This window comes from Xenopus laevis, chromosome 9_10S (assembly GCF_017654675.1).
Source record: "Xenopus laevis strain J_2021 chromosome 9_10S, Xenopus_laevis_v10.1, whole genome shotgun sequence".
Lineage (NCBI taxonomy): Eukaryota > Metazoa > Chordata > Amphibia > Anura > Pipidae > Xenopus > Xenopus laevis.
This window is the reverse complement of record NC_054388.1, coordinates 55,043,145-55,063,977: the sequence shown is the minus strand read 5'-3', so window position 1 is coordinate 55,063,977 and position 20,833 is coordinate 55,043,145. Positions and strand designations below refer to the sequence as shown.

Sequence of the window (20,833 nt, the reverse complement as noted above, 5' to 3'; positions counted from 1 at the left end):
TTGAAGCATTTAATGGTTATATAGGAGCTGCACTGTTTGGTCTCTAGCAACATAAACTAATATATGGACAATACAGTAGGACTCAGACCCTTTTTGGACAGACATAATATCAAAGTCTATTGTAATACTAAACTCTATATTTAGTATGTGTGTGTGTATATATAATTTATGTGAAAGTAGGGAGGGGTGTGTTTATGGATGCTGGGTTTTCATTTGGAGGGGTTGAACTTGATGGACTTTGTCTTTTTTCAACCCAATTTAACTATGTAACTATATGTAATGGAGTCTCTCTCTCTCCATTCATTCATTCATTCATTCATTCATTCATTCATTGGTGCTGATATCAACATGTTTTCCAAGGAGCAATTGTGACTAAATGGTACCAGTGTCTCAACAGTGCAAAGAAAAAGGTGCAGCATATTGAAAGCATTTGATATTTCTAAAGAAGACATTAGACATCTGTCATCACTTAACAACAGCATGTTATTATAGGTGGCAAAAAATATATCATCCAGGTGTTTTGCCATCACATACTCCTGCCTGGAATAAAACTCTCCATAGTCATTTTTCCACTTTATTCAAATACCTTCTTCAATGTGGCATCCAGTCAAGCCTGGACATGGCTCTACCTCCCATCTCTCTTTTTTTTTTTTTAATGCACATCTGTAAGCAGCCTTCTGCCCCTTAAATGTACTTCAACTCCCAGTATTCTCCTGGCAATTAAAGTGTTAAAACTGCTACATAAAGGCCTCCAGCACATGTAGAACCACAGCAGAATCCCCTAACTGTAACTCTGCAACACCTGCAAGTGTCAAGATCCTGTTTATCTACATGAAAGAGATTTGTCTATACAGTTTAAAAAAATAATGTTTTGTGCGTTCACGGAATGCACATATGCCAAATACCTTTACTGGCTACATACTGCAGAAACGTAGAGCCTTAACATTTTAAAAAGCTATAAAGTTGGCAGTGACAAGCTCCAAACAGTTGTCAGTTGACCGTTCTGTTCTAATGCAAATTCTCCATTCAATTGGTATCCGGAATGGAGCTGCATCCTGGTTTCCTTTCCTTCTTTCTCTGTTACTTTTGCTTGCAAATCTTCTATCCCCGTTCATCTTAGTGTGAAGGTGACTCAGGGTTCTGTACTTGGTCCTCTGTTGTTGACTTCGTACACTCTTTCTTTATTCCTCCGTAAGGAGTCCTCTTTCAAGAAAAAAATAAGTCTACCTTTTGGAGATAATGCCTTTACCTTGTGCACTTTTTCCCTCCAATGTGTGCCTTTATGTTAGCCACCCACCCACTTGGACTGTAAGCTCAATTGGGCAGGGTCCTCCTTCCCACTGTGTCTCTTACCACATAGTACTTAAGCTCTGTGTCCTTATATGAGCTCTGTGTACGGTGTATATTTATTGTATTTATTGCATACTTTTATATATTGAACCTGCGGTTCCTTAACAGCACTATACAAATAAAATGATGCATACATACATACATACATGCATAAATACATACATACATACAGTTAAAAGTATGAGCTGCCATATATTAAGCTTTGGGTGCTCTGATATCTGTGCTTGTTTCATGATGTTCAAAACCACCCCCACAGTCAGAGTGTCAGCCCAGGTGTGACCTTGTGTGTTTTGCACAGAGACAGGTAAAGAATTGTGTGGGATGTTTAAAGCGAGGCAGCTTTTAACACTTACTTTATCTGGGGAAAATGTGCTACCAGCTGAAAAGCACAGTGCCAACATTGTAAGGAAGGGCTGAAGTGGCAGCTTATATGATTCTATGAATGCAAGCTCTGCTCCCACTTGGTTGAATTTACCCCAGCCTGCCTATTTGTCCCTAAATTATGCCACATACCTTTCACTTCCCTCTATACATTAGACCACCCATGTCCCCCATAATTGTGTATCAACCTCTGCCACACACCACTTTCCCCTCTTTGCATTACTCCTGAACAGCTCTCTCTACTTTCTGCACTCCTCAAATGACCTTACCCACTTTGTCTCCTCTTTTCTCTATTGCACTAAGCCATATTACTCTACTTGCCACTCCTTCCAATCCTTCATTCATTACCTGCACTCGCTGGTGACCACCACACATAATTAATTTACTGCCTGTTCAATGTGAATTTACAGTTACTGAGTAAAGCAAAAATTGATTATATTGGTCACTACTTCACTACTAAGGATAGTAGAGCAAATTTACTCTATTCAATGCCTTTGTAATGCCTGTATGCTCACTGCCTGCCCTCTCTTTTTCTTATCTAGATCGGGTGCTAGTGCGGGTGAAGGACCTCACTGTACAGATAGCTGATGAAACCGTCTGGGTCCGCTCCAGGGTTCACACCAGCAGGGCAAAAGGTGAGAATATTTTATTTCTCAGAGACCCCAGAGAAGAAGAAAAATCAGGATCTAGGGAGAAAAAAACAATAAAAAGTAGGGTTCTTTAAAGTGGACCTGTCACCCAGACATGAAAATCTGTATAATAAAAGTCCTTTTTAAATTAAACATGAAATCCAATTTCTTTTTTTTATTAAAGCATTCATAGCTGTTGTAAACTCATTTAAAAATATCAGTTGTCAATCAAATATTGCCTACCCCGCCTCTATGCCTAGGCATAGAGGTGGGGCAAGCAATTACTTTCACTTTCCATTCAGCACTTCCTAGATGTCACTGCTCTCCCCACATTCCCCCAGCTCTCTTAATGATTTAATTGTGTAACCAGGGCATGGGGATGGGCATTGGGTCCCTGTCCCCTGGTGCACAAACAAGATTCTGAGGTGATGCAAGGCTTGCCTTAATAACAGTGTCCACAAAATGGCTCCTTCCTGGTTGCTATAATTTTGAATTCCCAGACTGAAGGAAACAATATTCAAATAATTTATAGAGTGTAATTAAAGTTCATTTTGCTTGACTAACATGATAAAATAGGATTTGGAATAATTTTGTTTGGGTGACGGGTCCACTTTAAGAAAAAAACCAAGGTTTGTAGTTTTGGCCAAATACATGGACTAATAAGATGCAGATATGACAGTCAGTGTTAGGCCGAGTAATCTTAAGGGCAATGACAGACAGGATGTTTTGTTGGTGATTAATCTCTGCTGCAGCAAGTGACAAAAGTCCTCTCATTGCCCTGGCAATCTTTGCTACCGCGGGCAACAACGCTCCAAAATGCTTTCCCACCAGCAACTGCAGGTATAAAACATGCAGTGCTTAATTTTCCAAAGTCGCCTGAACTTTGGAAACCATTACTTTTGGAAAAGCTTTTCGCAGAGATTTGTCATACATGGTACTGCAGATTTAAACATGATCGACAAATCTCCCTATGTGCCAGTACGTTTATAGTGTTAGGGTGGCCATATATGACAAGATCTATTTATTTGGCGAGCTCTTTCCCCGATGTGCCCACCCATGGCAGGTAGGGTTGCCACCTTTTCTGGAAAAAAATACTGGCTTTCCTATATGTCTCTTTTTCCTAATTAATAGCATACCGGCCAGGTGGCAACCCTAATGCCAGGGCATGGCCCTAGGGCCGAACAATCGGATTACAACGAAGAGTATGGCACAGATAAATCGTAGGACCGTTATGCGGCCCTCGATCACAGGAACAATCAAACCTGCCCAATCTATGTCAGGCCGATATTTGGCCAGATATTGAACTGGGAGATCTGTCGGCAGCACCCACACAAGGGCAGATAAGCTGCTGAATCGGTCTAAAGGACCGATATTGGCAGCTTTCATCTGCCCTTTCATCTGTGTATGGCCACCTTTAAGACACAAGATCGAGGCATTTAACTTTTAAAATGTGTTCTTTGCTGTGTAAAAGTGGTACAAAGTTTTGTACGATATTGTTAGATGAGACGAGCCGATCAATAGACTTAGATATCAGTCGGCTCGTTGATTGGGCTGGCCGGAAAATTGATTGGTCGATTTTAAAGGTACAAGAAAATCTGCCACTGTTAGTGCTGAATTGTCAGATACAGGTAGAATTCTGTAGTTTCTACCTGTATATCTGATGATTCAGCTCTAGCACGTTTGTGCTGAAAACTAATGATATTTCCAGCGATCAGACCATAATTGTTACATCTAACAATCCACCTTAAATTCCTATGCTATTTTTATGTTGAAATGAAACATTTGGTAGGAGACAACATGGTGATGTATCAATGCCCTATCAAGGGCTACACACAAGAAACCTTTGTGCCTCTTTAAAAATATAATGTGGTATCTGCCACTCTGGCTGCTCAGGGGTTACATTGTCCCATTGTCACATGAAGACATTAGTTTGATTGTTGGGAGCTGATTGCATTACTGACAACCTACTACTCAGCAGAACCTACAGAGAAAAGTCTAATGCCCTGAGGAGTGGACCACCTGGGAACAAAGCTAGATCTGACACAAGACCACTTAAAGGGCAACTAAAGCCTGAAAGAGCTGAATATCCACATATTATCATACATGAGCAGACAGTTTTTTTCTGGGGATGGATAGACCATTTATATTGGATCTATGTTGTAAAAGGGATGTTCATGTCCAGAAACTATTAAGGAACCTGGATTTAGTTTTTTGCTTTAAATTACAGCCAATTACAGAGGTATGCGTCAAGTTGCAACAGCTGCCTATACAGTTGTTTCTGGCTGCATTATGCTACCTTGCATAAACCCTACATCACTGTGTACTCCATGCTTTTTCCCTTAGTCTGTCAGAATAAATATTGCATATTGTCCAACCCCAGGGAACAGTTGCCTTTGAAAAGAGGGTTTGTTAGCAGCCATTGTCTGGCCATGGACAGACTGCAGTGCCTGTAAATCCTTTATGGAGAATTGTTATTTTTCAATTCAAATCTTTCTTTTCTATGATTAATAAACCCCATATGAAGTTAGAATCTCTCTGAAATACATAATGTACATTTAAAGATTAGGTTTTTTTTATTGTGCCTTTTGGATGTATTGTATGCTGGGGTTATAGAAATGCAATTAACCAGTGACAAACCAGGGAACATGAGCTAGCAGGGGAATATACATGCAGCTTCCCATCTCAAACCTTCTCTTTGTTTCAATGTCATTCTCAGGCTTGGAATTGCACTTGCAACCTGGTTACTAGTATATTACTATCCTTGCAACTAAGCAGCCATCAGAATGAAAAAGGTCTGAAAAAGACTGAAGCAATTAAAAATAGTAACAGCAATAAAACAGGGCCTTCTCAGGCGATTTTAATTTTGTTTGCAAGGGTCAGTGACCCCAACAACCATTTTATAGAGAAGGAATGCTGTGAGCATATGGAGTAAATGGATACACAGCTCGCATTGCTTACATGATTGCAAGAAATAGAGTTATTAGGGATGCTGTAGACTTTAGCACCAATCTTACATAAATGCATGATACACCTGTGTTCTCTCCGTGCAGGAAAGCAGTGCTTCTTGGTTCTTCGTCAGCAGCAGTTTAATGTGCAAGCTCTGGTGGCGGTAGGAGAGCGCGCAAGCAAGCAGATGGTGAAGTTTGCTGCCAAGTAAGTAAGCAATTATATCCTGTTGTCCAGCGCACACAATGGTGAGAACTGGAGTGTTGGTCTGGGACCAGTTTCACACATTCCCCCTGAAAGCTCCATTTGTTCAGAGGAAGGGAAAAGTAGAAGTTGTTTAAAAAATTGTCACTTTGCTGCTGCCCTGAATGCATTCCTCTCTTTCTCAATTGAGCTTAATGGGCTAAATGCTTTGGGACCTGCTGGAGCAAGAGCCAATCCACTCATTGGCCACTACAAAAGCCCTTGGCTAAAGCAGGGATGCTAGAGAATTAAGAAGGAGTGATTTCTTAAAGTGAAACTTATCCTATTAATAAGCCATAGACCTGCATAAGCTGTCAAGTTACTTTCTACTCCCCCCTTCCCTCCCGACAACGCCCTTTGTATAGTTATTTATATGAGGGGGGTGGGGGATATTGTTTGCAGCAATGCAGGAGGATTAGGTTGGAAATTGTCTGTTCAAGGAACAGCAACATCAAAAAATTTTTTAAAAAAATTCGTTAGTATACATCAAAAAATAAACACCAAGACAAATATAACTTTAAATTGCAAAGTCTTTATTAAGAAATAACTTACCAAAACTCCACTTCCGTTCCTGTTCAGAAAAGGCGACAGGGCGACCATCCATTGTGCGGCGCTGGATTTCTCCTCCCTGGCTATTTCTCCTGTTGTACTGACAGCATGTGAAGTGGCTGCTGCATCAGGGAACGCTATAGTGTGCACATCACCCCTGCTCTCAGCAGGGGAAAAGGGCACCGGGCTGCTGCTACTGTCTGGGCTATAATCCCACTGGAAGACACGGGGCAGCTGAAGGATCTAAGCGCTGGCCCGTGTTCTTTGTGCTCATTGTTTATTTTTTGATGTATACTAACGAATTTTTTTTACATTTTTTTTTGATGTTACTGTTCCTTTAACACTATGCCAGCAGATCTATATCCATCAGTACAGCATCTATATGCTGTGGTTCCTGTTGCCTTCAGAGTTTGCTTTGCATACACCAGTGATCCCCAACCTGTTGCTCACCAACCCCTTGGATGTTGTTTGTATTCCTGTCTTGGAGGAAAGTTTTGGTAATGGCATTGCACATGAGTAGATTTGTTAACTATGACATATCTCCTCTTCTGCTAACAGTTAATCTCCTCCAAATGCTTTCCCACTGGTGATAATGTATTGCAGCAACTAAATCTTCCCATGTGCCAGTTCCCTAAAGGTGCCCATACACACTCAGAATGAATCCATTCCTTGTCTCTTTTCCATTTCAGCCAACACCCTAACAGAAAAGAATATGTATTTAGGTAGAAACCAGTTAAACACATTAAGTGATGCCTATAAAGTAATTCTGGTGGGAGACAAAGGGATGAGTTAGCAGCCAGGAGTCGCTAAGGATATGCTAAATTCCCTGCCTTGTACAATGGGGTTAATTTGCTCGCCATCTATCATGTGATGAGAACGAGCCCTTTTTCATGCTTACAAGGACGTTTGCCTGCAGGAGATATGGCCGATGCTGAAGGGCAGCATAACCACCAAACCCTATTGGCCAGTGCCCATCTTCTTACCCATAAGGCAGAGCCTGATCTTTAAACAAGACCCTGCACCCACAGCTCTGGAAGCAGTCGCCACAGAGATTCCAATCAACCTGTAACCATGGGCCGCTCATTGTATGAAAACTGCTGATATCATTGCGCTGAAGGAGACACACTTTATATTCAGTGCTGTTTCTACTGCAGCCCCATGGGAATACAGATATGGCAGTTTATTCCTAGTGAGCACAAGCAATACCTTTTATTTATTATGTTTCCTCTCTATCTGACTTAATGGAGTATTTATGGGAGTTGCAGTTCAGAAACTGGCTATATAGTATATCTCTGTGTGTGTCCATCAATGCCCAGATTTATGTATGTTGTGCACTAATAGTCATATTCTATGCATCTCTCTCTTGCTGCCCTGTTTATTTAGCTCTGACTATTGATAACATATAAAATGCCACCCTACTACACAGCACTGTACAGTAACAGGGTAAACAGGACCATTCTCTAGAGCTTGCAATCTAAAAGACAAGGTTTGTTTTCATTCCTACACTGCGTTTAGTGGTTAATATACATTTTATTCTATCCTTCCAATTATGATTATTGTACAAATTAACATTCCAGAATTGTGGGCTGCAAGCTTTGTGCTCATTGGCTTGATGGTATGTTTGATATCTGGTTTGTTCCCTGTTGGTCTCATAATCTGTCAATGCAGATTAGGGGGCACATTTACTTAGTTCGAGTGAAGGAATAGAATAAAAAAAACTTTGAATTTCGAATGATTTTTTTTGGCTACTTCGACCATCGAATTGGCTACTTTGACCTTCGACTATGACTTTAAAAATCGTTCGACTATTCGACCATTCAATAGTCAAAGTACTGTCTCTTCAAAAAAAAAAAAAACTTCGACCACCTACTTCGTCAAGTAAAACTTACCGAGGTGCAATGTTAGCCTATGGGGAATTGTTCTATTCGAAGGATTTAATCGTTCGATCGATTTTTCGTTCGATCAAACCAATTGCGTTAAATCCTTCGACTTCGATGTATATTAATTGGGAAGGGGCAGAGGCAGCCCATGTTTCCATATCTGATGCCCCTGTATCTTTATTATTCCTTCATTCATTTCCTCTGTACCAACTTCATGGCTGCAAAGCAAACAAGACTGCTTAAAGAAGAAGGAAAGCTACCAAGGTAGATTATTGGCAATAGATTAGCCGCAATAGTGCAAACTAGAATGCTGTATTTATTCTGTAGAATGCTTTACCATACCAGAGTAAACGCTCTAGAAGCTCTACCTGGTTGTTTGGGATAGCAGCTGCCATATTTTGGTGTGACATCACTTCCTGCTTGTGTCTCTGCTCACTCATAGCTCTGAACTCAGATTACAGCAGGGAGGGCAATAGGGAGAGGGGAGCAAACTGAGCATGCTCATGCCATGCCCTGGAGGTTTAAACTGAAAAAGGAAGTCTGATACAGAAGCCCATGTGCATACAATAGAAGGAAAGAAATTTGGAGTTACTTTTGACAGAGGACTCAGAGCAGCATTACCTTGAGGGTTTATTAGTGTATTTATATAGACCTGTCTGATAAAGCTTACTTAGTTTTAACCTTTCCTTCTCCTTTAATGCAATGTTGCATTGGTTACACTTGTGCATATTGATTTTAAAATTTGTGTATACAGGGGCTGGTGGGAATAATCTATAAACTCTGTAATGTGCTATGAATTTTGAGCAAGGCCACCGCCAGCGATCATTGCGTCCCATACTATCATGGTAGCGGGGTTCCAATTATAAGTCCATTGGTCACCTGGGCCCCCTAGCTGAGGGCCCTGGCAACAAGTAGAATTGGGCCCCAATGATTATTCATGCACGGTCATTCTGTTAACTTGGTAATGCTCCGAACCCATAATCTGCTCAAACCCCACTTATTTCCAATGCTAGTGCCACCACCTTAACAACCTGCTACAAATCACACTTTTGCATTTTTTGGGGCCCTGACTAAAGTACCCTCTTCATGGCAGTGCTGAGTATGAGGGGAAAAAATTGGATAAACCAAATCCCGAATTTGACCAGGCAATGCCCCTTTCTAACCAAATGCCCCTGGCCCACCCATCTCGGAATTTAATGTTGGAGGTTATTCCGGCAGGGTGCATTAAGAGGCCCTTCAAGAATATTTTGCACCAGGGCCTGCTGTTTTTTTCCTCCCTTAGATATACACCCAGAATAACTAGATATCAAGGTGCAGGGTATCACCAGGACAATGCAGGTAGGGAACTTTTGTTTGCCCCTAGTTGCTAAAATATGTGATTGTTTATATTCTCTGCACTACTGGCTCAGACTCCTGAAATAATGTAGCAGAAGCCAAGTGATACCTGGCCTGGAGGAGATCTGTCTTCTGTTGCGTTGTTTTAAGGGTTTCAAGGTGTTTCACCTTGAAATTTACCTTTTAGTATATTATAGAATGGTTAATTCTAAGTAGCTTTTCAATTTTTTTTTCTTTTTTATAGATTTATTTTCTTCCTTCTTCTGACTCTTTCCAGCTTTAAAATAGGGGTCACTGACCCCATCAAAAAGACAAATGCTCTTTTAGGCTTCAAAATTATTTTTATTGCCAGGCCTATAAGGGGCTGCTATAAGGTGCCATAGAAAGTCAGTGTTTAGTCGGCTGGTGGGGGCTGATTGGGCCTCTGTATACCTGAAATGCCAGGGCCTATTTTAATTCTCAGTCTGGACCTGGTTATTGCTATATTTATTACTCCTCTTTCTATGCAGGTCTCTTCTATTCATATTTCAGTCTCTTATTTAAATCAATGCATGGTTCTAAGGGTAATTTGGACCGTAGCAACCAGATGAAATTAAAAACTGGAGAGCTGCTGTGTAAAAAGCTACAAAATACACAAATAATAGAAAATGAAAAACAATTGCAAATTCTCAGGAATATTACTTTCTACATCATTCGAAAAGTTAATTTAAAGGTGAACTGCCCCTTTAAAGAATCATAACCATAAAAGACTGATACTGCTTTCAGTTGCAATTACATTTACGTATAACTTTAAAACCAGTAGGTATGTGAAATGAATGCAAAGTGGTAGGTTGCTTAGAATAACATTTCTGTCATTAAGTAGAAACAGTTTTTGGATGGCATTCCCCTATAAAATGGATATGCATTATAAAATGGTAAATTTCCTTTAAAACATACAGATTCAAATATATATATATATATGTTAATTAACCCTTTATGTACTTTCTCTTCAGGAAGTGAGTGATATCACGTGGGAGTACGCCAATGTCTGTTTAGGGACTGAATAGCTCTTGTTATGCGTGTTTCTATCCCTCATTCAGGGAACAGATTTATTTGCCCACAGCAGTTTTAAAAATCTTTGGGGTTTTATTGGAAAAACCTGTCGTCAGTGGTGCTTTCCTCCATATCAGTAGTCATGTTCAGCTGTTAGGGGAAGCACCTGTGTGGTCAGACTGAGTCTGTAAATAAAGAAGAGATTAGCTTGATACTATGCACAGGACTGGATAGCTACTTTTTACTTATGGTTGGGAATTGCCACATTGTAACATCAGTAAAGATGTTCTTTGTCATTTTGGAACAGCACCGTCTAGTTCAGGGGTGTCCAAACTGCGGCCCGAGGGCCACATTCGGCCCAGGATGCATATGAATGCGGCCCAGCTTGAAACGCTTGGTTTCCAAGGAAATAGGAGGAGGGGGACTCTGCCCATTGCCCAGTTAGTAATAATAATATAATAATATGTCTATATAATATCCAGGTGTCCCATATTCCAGTGTATAGTTCCACCTGGTTATCCAACTGGTATTGTAGTTCTTTTCTGTGTATTTCCTTTACTTTTACAAATCAAACGTGTTTTTGTATTTCATGTGTGGCCCCAGACAATTTTTCTTTTTCCAATGTGGCCCGGCGAGCCAAAAATTTGGACACCCCTGGTCTAGTTATAGCAGTTATCTCTCTGTGGAGAATACCTCAAGAGTACCTTGCAACATGGCAGTTACATCTGTCTGGCCAGTATAGTATGAGGTTATAGTTCACTGTATGTACAGTACATTCCCCCTGTCTGTATTTTTGCATTTGCACACAGTGCTGCTATCACTAATCTTAAGGCCCCCATAGTACTTGGTTAGAAGGGCCCATCGCCCCAAGGGAACCTATTAGCCCTCTAGGGCCCTGCCAACAAGTAGCATGGGGACATATTGCTTATAATCTGCCATAGCCTTGCCCTATTATGCCAAAACTCTGCCACATATATCCCCAAACCCTGCCTACTCCCTAGCAAGCCCCGCCTTATTGTGATCCGCTAATCTCTTGGGCCCCCTCTGACACCAACTCCTGGCATACCCCCCTCCACCCTTGATGGCGGCCTTGTTTGCACATATGGATGGGAGGCCATATTGTTTTCCTTAGATATTACAATATGATGACATAGCTTATTGTGTACCCAGAACAGTCCTTCTTTGTACACATACTTGTAAACAGTACAGTATTAGGATAGAGCTTATTGTGGGCCCAGAACATTCATTCTCTGTGTATTTGTATGTTTACATATGGTAGGTGCTGACATATTGCCCCCCCCCCCCGTATGTGGGTATAACTTATTGTGTGCCAAGAACATCCCTTTCTTGTATATTTGCATTTTTACATTGGTGACACAATAATGTTTCTTACAGACTCTAAGATTCTGTATCTATAAATAAAATTATCTACAAAAGGAATTTGCTATGCATGAAATAATCTATACATCCCTTCTATACTCTTGATCCCAGCTCCCAGCTGTGTGCACAAAAATCCAAGCCCTTTTACATTCCAGTTTAAGAATTGCAAATTATTTTACTATATATATATATATATAGTGATGAAGGATCCGCACTCTCATTTTCAAAGTATAACAACTTTTATTCATCGCATTACAATCCGACGTTTCGATATTAATGCGATAAATAAAAGTTTTTATACTTTGAAAATGAGAGTGCGGATCCTTCATCACTTATATCACAAATATTGATCAAGCACCTCCAATCAACTACTGTCAGAGGTGCGGGCACTCCAAGAAATTATTATATATATATCTATATCTATATCTATATATATATATATATCTATATATATATATATATATATATATATATATATATATATATATATATATATATATATATATATATATAGCAAATCTGTGTTGTACTTTTACAGGAAGTGAAGAAAAGGGAATATTAGGCTGTGTCTAGCAGCAGTGACTGCATTCTTCTTTACAAATTCTAACATTCACTGTATAGACTGAAAAATGTTTAAGATTTTGTTTTCCTTTGAATCACTGAAATAATATTTAGTTGTATAAGCAGTGTTTCTGCTGCACATCTGTGTTGCATGGAGTCAACTTCTGGTTACATTTCACAATTCTTCTGCATTTCTTGGTTTTGTCTCAGAAACAGTGTACTGTGGCTTGAATTCAGTGCTTGGGGGTCGTCTGACAAACTGTTTGCGGCCCCCTAGACCCAAAAAGAACAATCTTGCTTTCATCAGTCCACAAAATGTTGCACCATTTTTCTTTTTGGCCAGTCACTGTTCTTTGGTAAGTTGTAACCTCTTTCAACAGTGGGACTTTGTGGGGCTTCTTGCTGATTGCTTGACCTCACATTGGCGCCATCTAATTGTAACAGTATCACAGGTAACGTTAGACCTTCTTTGATCTTCCTGGAGCTGATCATTGGCTGAGTCTTTGTCATTTTGGCTATTCATTTGAGATCATTTTAGCTGAGTAGCCTATGATTTTCTGCACTTCTGTATATGTTTCCCCCCCCCTCCAATCAACTTTTTAATCAAAGTAGGCTGTTCTTCTGCGCAATGTCTGGAACTACCCGTTTTTTTCAGAGAGAAAACTATTATAACTAGCATTTGCTGCCTTCCTTCCATAAATAAGGGTCGCAATTGATACCTGTTTTTAACAGAATTAATTACCTCACTAATTGAACTCCACACTGCTATTATTTGGGACAAGCTATTATTATTTCAAGCACTGCTATTATTTTGAACAAGCCTCGCTTAATAGTTCAATTACACAAAATTGGCAGCATACATGTTATGACTGTTGGGTCTGTCGATTTTCTACACCTACTAGTAAATTATTTGCCATGTAGTAAAATAATTTTGACAAAAAACAATGATCAGGTTAGTGATGTCAGACTGCTATTATTCTGAACACAAATATACACAAACACACACACTATAAATGAATGTATCTAATTATATGGGCATGTCCAGACTGAGCAGTCTCAGCAGCTGCTTATATAGGGAAATATCTCCCCCAGACTGCTCTCATCAGGTCAGTAACTTGCTGGATGTGCAATATTTAGTGTGTCTGTATAAAGATAGCATATATAATTAGTGTGCCAGTCATTAAGCCTGGAATCCCTAGAGGAATCCCCATAGAGTCTGCTTGCTGATATTAGTCTATGCTAGGAATAGTCTGCACCTGTTTAATATATTTACATCATATCGCTCTCATCAGATTTGCTCAAGGCTTTTGGCAAACCATCACATGCCAGCCAAGCCATGGCTTTCTGCTGGGCACAAGAATGAGAAGCAACCAGGCAAAGGTAGCCACATACTCAGTAATTTTTGTTGCTGCTGCAAGTAGCTGTGATAGAAATGCTTCCTGTACCAACCCCTAAAGTATAACCTACATCCTTTTTAGTCACACCTGTAGAGGGAGGGTTATAAAACATTGTATATACAGTAAATTATGAGTTGGTCCCCAATCTCAGGTAAGTGGCAGCAGCCCTGAGCATGTGCAGTGAATGAATGAGTAGATAAGGAGCTATTGTGGCCATGTTCAGAGGCACAGATCTTCAGTGCTTAAAGGAAAACTATACCCCCAAAATGAATATTTAAACAACAGTTTATATCAAATTAAGTGGCATATTAAAGAATCGTATATATATTGATGTAAATATTGCCCTTTTACATCTCTAGCCTTGAACCACCATTTCATGATGGTCTGTGTGCTGCCTTAGAGATCACCTGACCAGAAATACTGCAGCTCGAACTGTAACAGGAAGAAGTGTGGAGGCAAAAGACAGAACTCTGTTTGTTAATTGGCTTATGTGACCTAACATGTATGGTTTGTTTGAATTGTTTGTGTGCACCATGAATCCTATGATCCCAGGGGGGTGGTCCTTATATTTTAAAATGGCAATTTTATTTTTATGATTACCCAATGGCACAAACAACTAAAAAAGTATATTATTATGAAAATGGTTTATTTAAATGAAGCAGGGTTGTATATATGAGATGTTTTATGCAATATCTTTTTATTGACCTACATTGTTCAGGGGGTATAGTTTTCCTTTAAGGTTACACTGGTCTGGAACCGGTACAGAAGCCCAAAGCATAATATGCACATATATAGTAGCACAATTCATTGTTGAGCTCTAGTTCTCTTTTAACATCCAGTGACTAGATTGTAGTGAATACGTGACCTGGAGGAGCATGCCAGCTGGGTATAAATGCTTAAACACTTTATATACTAGGAATGAAGATGAACAGGCTGCTGTGTATTCAATATAGTGGTTCCTCCTGTGTCTCCATCTCTCCTTACCACTAACTTACTGGTGAAGGCACATGTATATTGATTCTATAGTCTGGCTGGTGCTGCCAAGCTACAGAATTGCCAGAGGGGAAGAACATATAAGGGACAGGCAAGTGGGTTTCGGTTAAAGTTACCGTTTCATGGAATGTGCAAATTCACATGAAGTGAAGTTTAAAGGTGAGGATGACAGTTCCTTTCAACTTCTGATGTGATTTCTCTTCTGCAAGGAAAATGAAACTCTTCCTAAAAACAAAACTAGAGTTGTATTTTTGTACTTCTTGATGACTCAAAATGGAACCGAGAAAAGAATCTGCCTCCCACCTAGAATTGAACATGTTAATACTATTATACTACTCTTACTCATGAGCTCCCTAGTATCAAACAGCAGAGATTTTAGATTAGGACAGGGATCCCCAACTTTTTGAACCCGTGAGCAACATTCAGAATTAAAATGAGTTGTGGAGCAACACTAGCATGTAAAATGTTCTTGGGGTGCCAAATAAGGGCTGTGATTGGCCATTTGGTAGCCCCTATTTGGATTGTCAACCTACATTGAGGCTCTGTTTGGCAGTACAATTGGTTTTTATGTATTTAAAACTTGCCTCCAAGCCAGGAATTCAAAAATAAGCACCTGCTTTGAGGCCACTAGGAGCAACATCCAAGGGGCTGGAGAGCAACATGTTGCTCATGAACTACTGGTTGGGGATCACTGGATTAGGAATTCAGCAACTAAAAATACTATTGGCTAGAGTAGTAAAACTAGCAGAGCTACTACATACACATTTTATTAGGAAAACTGCATTCTTTTATTGAGATTGGAAATAAAGCCACACTGCTTTCTTGACCATTTTGTATCTCAGTGCATAGAGTTGCTACAGCATTCCTAAAACAACCCAACCATTTTGCTGGTGATGTTGTATCTGGCTGGTAGTTTGAATCTGTACAGCTGCATATGATGGTGCAGGTTCAGTTCACATACAAGTTGGTCAGACTTGGCACTAGTGGGGCACCATTTGAACCTAGTCCAAAATGATGGTCGCGGACTCCACCGGATAAAGTTAAATCCAAAGGCGAAATTAAATATTCAGTATCCCCCAATTATTATATTGTAATTATTGAATCCAAGAGCATATTGGTAGTGTGTCATTGTAAAATCAATCTATGTTCCATAGGGCTCATTTACCATCAGGTGTGCCAAATTATATCAGTGCTGTTACACATAACAGCATATGTCTGTATATGGGCACATCTCAACTTTCATTTGGTCTTTCTTGACTGACTTGATTATCGATTGGTCCATGTATGGAAACAAAGCAGTCATCTTTTCCAGCCCCTATCTAAACATGTTCAACAAAACGGAAAAAAACATGGGTGGCCCATTACAGTAAAAAAGATTGTTGGTGTTCAGTGGAAACCTTACCTTTAAAATTAGGCAGGCAATCTTTTTTTTCCTAGGTGACAGCAACTTCATCTTCAGGTCTAATTTGGCTCCACTTCCCCGGCCCATAAATGGAGCAGCCAACCGGGCATTTGCCTGAACTGCCCCATGGCCAGTCTGGGCCTGGTAGTGATTTCCCGAAAGGTTTATATTGTGATTCTATTTCACATTAAACTTGAGTTTAATAACTGTTGAAAAATTATATTAGGAGTTACGGCATGAAATTTGAGTGTTACATTACATTTCAGTGTTAAGTCTTGCACGGGCCTTATCCCTTATAATACATGAGTGATTCTCATGTAACTCAGCCTACAGCCTTGTGGCTTTATACAATCACAGAACTCCTCAATGATTTGTAATATACTTTTAATTTATGGTAGGAGGTACATTATCCATTATAATACATGAGTGATTCTCAGAGTTTCCTGTGTAACTCAGCCTACAGCCTTGTGACATTATACGATCACAGAACCCTTCAATGACTTATAATATCTTTATAATTTACAGTAAGGGGTACATTATCCCTTATAAAAAGAAAAGCGAGTAATTCCCTGTGTAACTCAGCCTGCAGCCTTCTAACATTATACGATTACAAAACCCCTCCATAACTTCTAATATCTTTTTAATTTACAGTAGGGGTACATCATCCATTATAATACACGAGTGATACTCAGAGTTCCCTGTATAACTCAGCCTGCAGCCTTGTGCTTTTATATGGTCACAGAACCCCCCAGTGACTTGTAATATCCTTATACAGGTATGGGACCTGTTATCCAGAATGCTTGGGACCTGGGGTTTTCTGGATAACGGATCTTTCTGTAATTTGGGTCTTCATGCCTTAAGTCTACTAGAAATTCATTTAAACATTAGATGAACCCAATAGGCTGGTTTTGTCTCCAATAAGGATTAATTATATCTTAGTTACTAGAAGTGTGAACTCCATTCCCCCTGAGTGAACCGCTAATGACATAATGTACTGTTGTGCAGTCAGTTAATTTACTTACTTTCTCTCTTGCTTAGGCCTTTTTATTCAGATAATTTGCCTTTGTTTTCAATACTGTACTTAACAAAGAGCTAATTAATGTACAGGGCTACCTGAAGCAACAAAGAGCTAATTAATGTACAGGGCTACCTGAAGCCTGAGGAAATGAACATGCAGAAAACGAATCTTTGTTGAAGTCAGCTCTGTATGCCCTCGGAGCCATTCATCCTGCCCAGCTTGTACCTTTTGTTGTGTGAGTGGAGCACAATGGTGTGGAGCTTATTAGACTGGATCTATTGATTGGAGGAGGTGACAGCTCTTGCTTTGATCACTGACAGATTGCTGTTTCTTCAATCAAGCTAATTGACTTCATCATTTCCTGCAATCTTATGCCTCTGTTCCACTTTTTATATTTGAAATGACCATGCTGTCCCCTGGCTTTAGGCCAGTGCTTTGTAGCATCACTAACTTCATGAGGTTTGCCCCTTTTAATGGACATTTGTGTAATATTCATAAAGGGATAATTGCACCTAAAATCTCTGTGTGATACTATCTAAACTAGTTTTTTTGGGGGGAAATTTGTCAGATATAATTTGTTTGTCCTATTCTTTGGTAAAGATAGCCATAGATGTAACAATTACGATCTTTCCTGGAAAGAATCACATGCATAGAGTTGACACCAAATCTCCTGAAAATGCTTTCTCAGCAGCAAAATATAAATTGGTGAAGGGTAAACATACAAGTTGCTTATGTTTTCCCACCAGTGATATACATTATTGCCGCTGGGAAAACATTTTTGGGATATTTGACATCCGTGCTTTTTGGGTAGAATCACAGCAGTCAGGAAACCCTTCTTCTGCCACTTTCCATTCTCTATAGTGGCAATTGTTCTGCCTATGACTGCTCATTTGTTTTTATAGTTTAAATCTCATCCATAAAGCAGGGCAGGACTGCAGTTTACAATGGGTTTAAGATAGGATCTGTGCCACTGTGACAGAATGCTCTGTTATAATGAAAGCTAGAATGTCAACCATAAAGCAGGACAGGACTGCTGCTTTGTAAGAGAAAGAAACTTAATATTACCATTTAATTACTTTTCCTATTTTCTTATTCAAGTACAAAGCTGATTATAATATTTACAGACTTTAAGTAAATCATTTGCCGTCTTCCCCAAATACCTGATTGACTGTATAAATGAGCAATAGTAACAGATAGGTTCTTCATGAACTTTGCTTAACATTAGTTTTTTTTTTAAATCCTATTCCAATGATTAGAACATATGCAGATATTATTGAGCTATAACTCACACACTGGATATTTGCCTTCTAACCATGTCCAATATACTGCCATCAGTTGGGCCACTTTGTTCCCTGCCTTGTTACGCTTTATTATAACATTTCTGGCTATGGGAAGACCTGCAGCAAGTCATCTTGATTTAGCTTCATACGTCAGATCTATTTATTGTGCTGGCATCTGTTTCCCAGCATCAGACAGATTTCACTTTTAATTATGCTCACACACTCCTACAACAAGCATTGTCAGAGGAAACGTGTGGTTATTACGGCCACAAGTTCACCGACATTTAAAGAATTAGTTACTCGTCACACTTCTGTGTCTCTGTGAACTCTGTGCCCCCACCTGTGCCAATTTATGGACCCAACTAAGTGTTGATCCACTATGAAACCTTCTCACTTGCTAACAGCGGACGGGACAGCCTAGGGTTCCTGAAACAGATTCTTGGGGACTGTTAGATCAGTTCCTTGCAGATATAATTGGGACTAAGATTTAGGAATTAAGATTCTCACCAGTAATCCTGTAGGGGCCAAATTTCCAAGTTCTGAACCTTTAGCTACAGGCATAAGATGGATGAGAATGGATAGGCACTCACAGAACAACCCACAAACTGGCCAGTGTAGAAAAAAGAAACTGTTCCTAGTGGAAACCTTAAGGGCTAGTCCACACGGGGAGATAGCGACGCGTTTGCGGTCGCGGCGACAAAGCGCCGCGACAGTCGCCGCGACCGGCGCAGGCGACAGTTTTGTATGGGCGCCTATGTAAAAACGCCTGTGCTAACCACACGAGGCGATGCGCTTTTCAACAGTCGCCTGAAAAAGCCTGGCGAGGCATTTTCAGGCGACTGTTGAAAAGCGCATCGCCTCGTGTGGTTAGCACAGGCGTTTTTACATAGGCGCCCATACAAAACTGTCGCCTGCGCCGGTCGCGGCGACTGTCGCGGCGCTTTGTCGCCGCGACCGCAAACGCGTCGCTATCTCCCCGTGTGGAATAGCCCTAACTACTACTTGTATGCAAAGCTGCCTGTTGGGAACCACTCGGGAATATCATCCTTAGCTTCTGTCATTATTAGGTTTGCCAAATGGTCATGGACAGAACTTGTGTTCCAAATTTAACAATAATGCATATGCTAGTACCCTTTGGTTCCACCACCTGCCCATATACTTAAGCTCTGATTCCCCCTAATCTTACACTTTCTCTTCCCTGATCTATCCAGTATCCATTTACACCCCCCCCCCCCCTTATATTAAGTTTGAGTCACCCCCCCCCCCCCTTTGTCACTGTCTATCCGTAGTGGGAACATTTTCAAAAGGTGACAACTCTAGTGACTATCATCAGATTGCCTTGCCTGTACTCAAACCAGGTGCATTGGCACACTATTGGACCACAGAACAAGCCTGTGACTAATATCCTCACACAAACACACATTTATATTGTACATTATCCTTGTAATTGGAAGTCTAATATTATACTGCTTTTTTGTGTACCACTCTGGGACCAGAGAAGCTATACTGTCTGTGCCAGGAGACAGCCTTATGTGTTTAGTTAGATTGAATCTTTGGTTTTGTTGTTTGTACCAGTCTGGTGCCATCTTGCCTGCATTTGTTTAATCCAGAGCTTTGTTGCTCAAACAGAGGCACTGAATGTACAGGCTGGACAACCTTTATGGCAATTAAACATGGGCTTATCACTGATCCGACTGGAGCTGGTATGGCCCCATCATTAATCAGCTGGGATCGGGAATAGAAAATATGATTGATCTGAGTGGAATACATGTCGGGTTTTATTGTGAATTTGTACTACTGTATTTTATTGCCCTATTTGCCTTGTTTATAAGAGCATGGAGAACTTACTGTGGTGTAACAGAGGGTTGTTTTTTAACTGCATAAAAAAAACACATTGTAGGAAGGGGCCACACGGGCCAACTCCGACCTGTATCTCAGGAGTTCAATTAATGTCTGCTAAATTAAATTCAGAGGCAGTTCTTTTTTGTTTCAGGTTTGCATAAAACTCACTTGTTTGTCATAAGTTTTAGATTGAGTTATCCAGGTCCAGTTTCATGCCATACATTATTTTGGCTCTACTAAGACTTAATAAGCCCATAGGGATGGTTTGGGCTCTTGGTAACCCCATCGTGTCTACTCTGTGAGGACAATTTCTGATTTATCCCACACTATAAGTAAACTCTTCCCGGATGTTTTTAATCCTGGCATTGTTGCTTTCATGAGTTACATTTTAAACCCCTAACCCCATGCATATATATTCTGTTTTTTTCTTAAAGCAAGATGTTTAACTTCCTTTAATTCTCAGCCGATAAAGAGTTTCCAGACTGGTTCCACATCTGCTAATATAGTCTCTACAGTGAGCACACTTACAGACTGTAAAAATGCCTGGTCGCCTCACTACCAACCTGGGAACTGTCCCTCACCTCAGTAACCTTGAAGCCAGTCTCTTCCTTTTGC

At 40.2% G+C, this 20,833-nt stretch overlaps 1 protein-coding gene across 1 annotated transcript in view; it reads left to right on the top strand.

The window, feature by feature from the left end:
* Positions 1-20,833, top strand: part of dars1.S (aspartyl-tRNA synthetase 1 S homeolog) — a 60,924-nt gene that overhangs the window by 17,510 nt on the left and 22,581 nt on the right. The window contains 2 exon segments of the mRNA NM_001086867.1: positions 2,274-2,366; positions 5,411-5,513. Of these exon segments, the coding sequence (NP_001080336.1) occupies positions 2,274-2,366; positions 5,411-5,513 (196 nt within the window).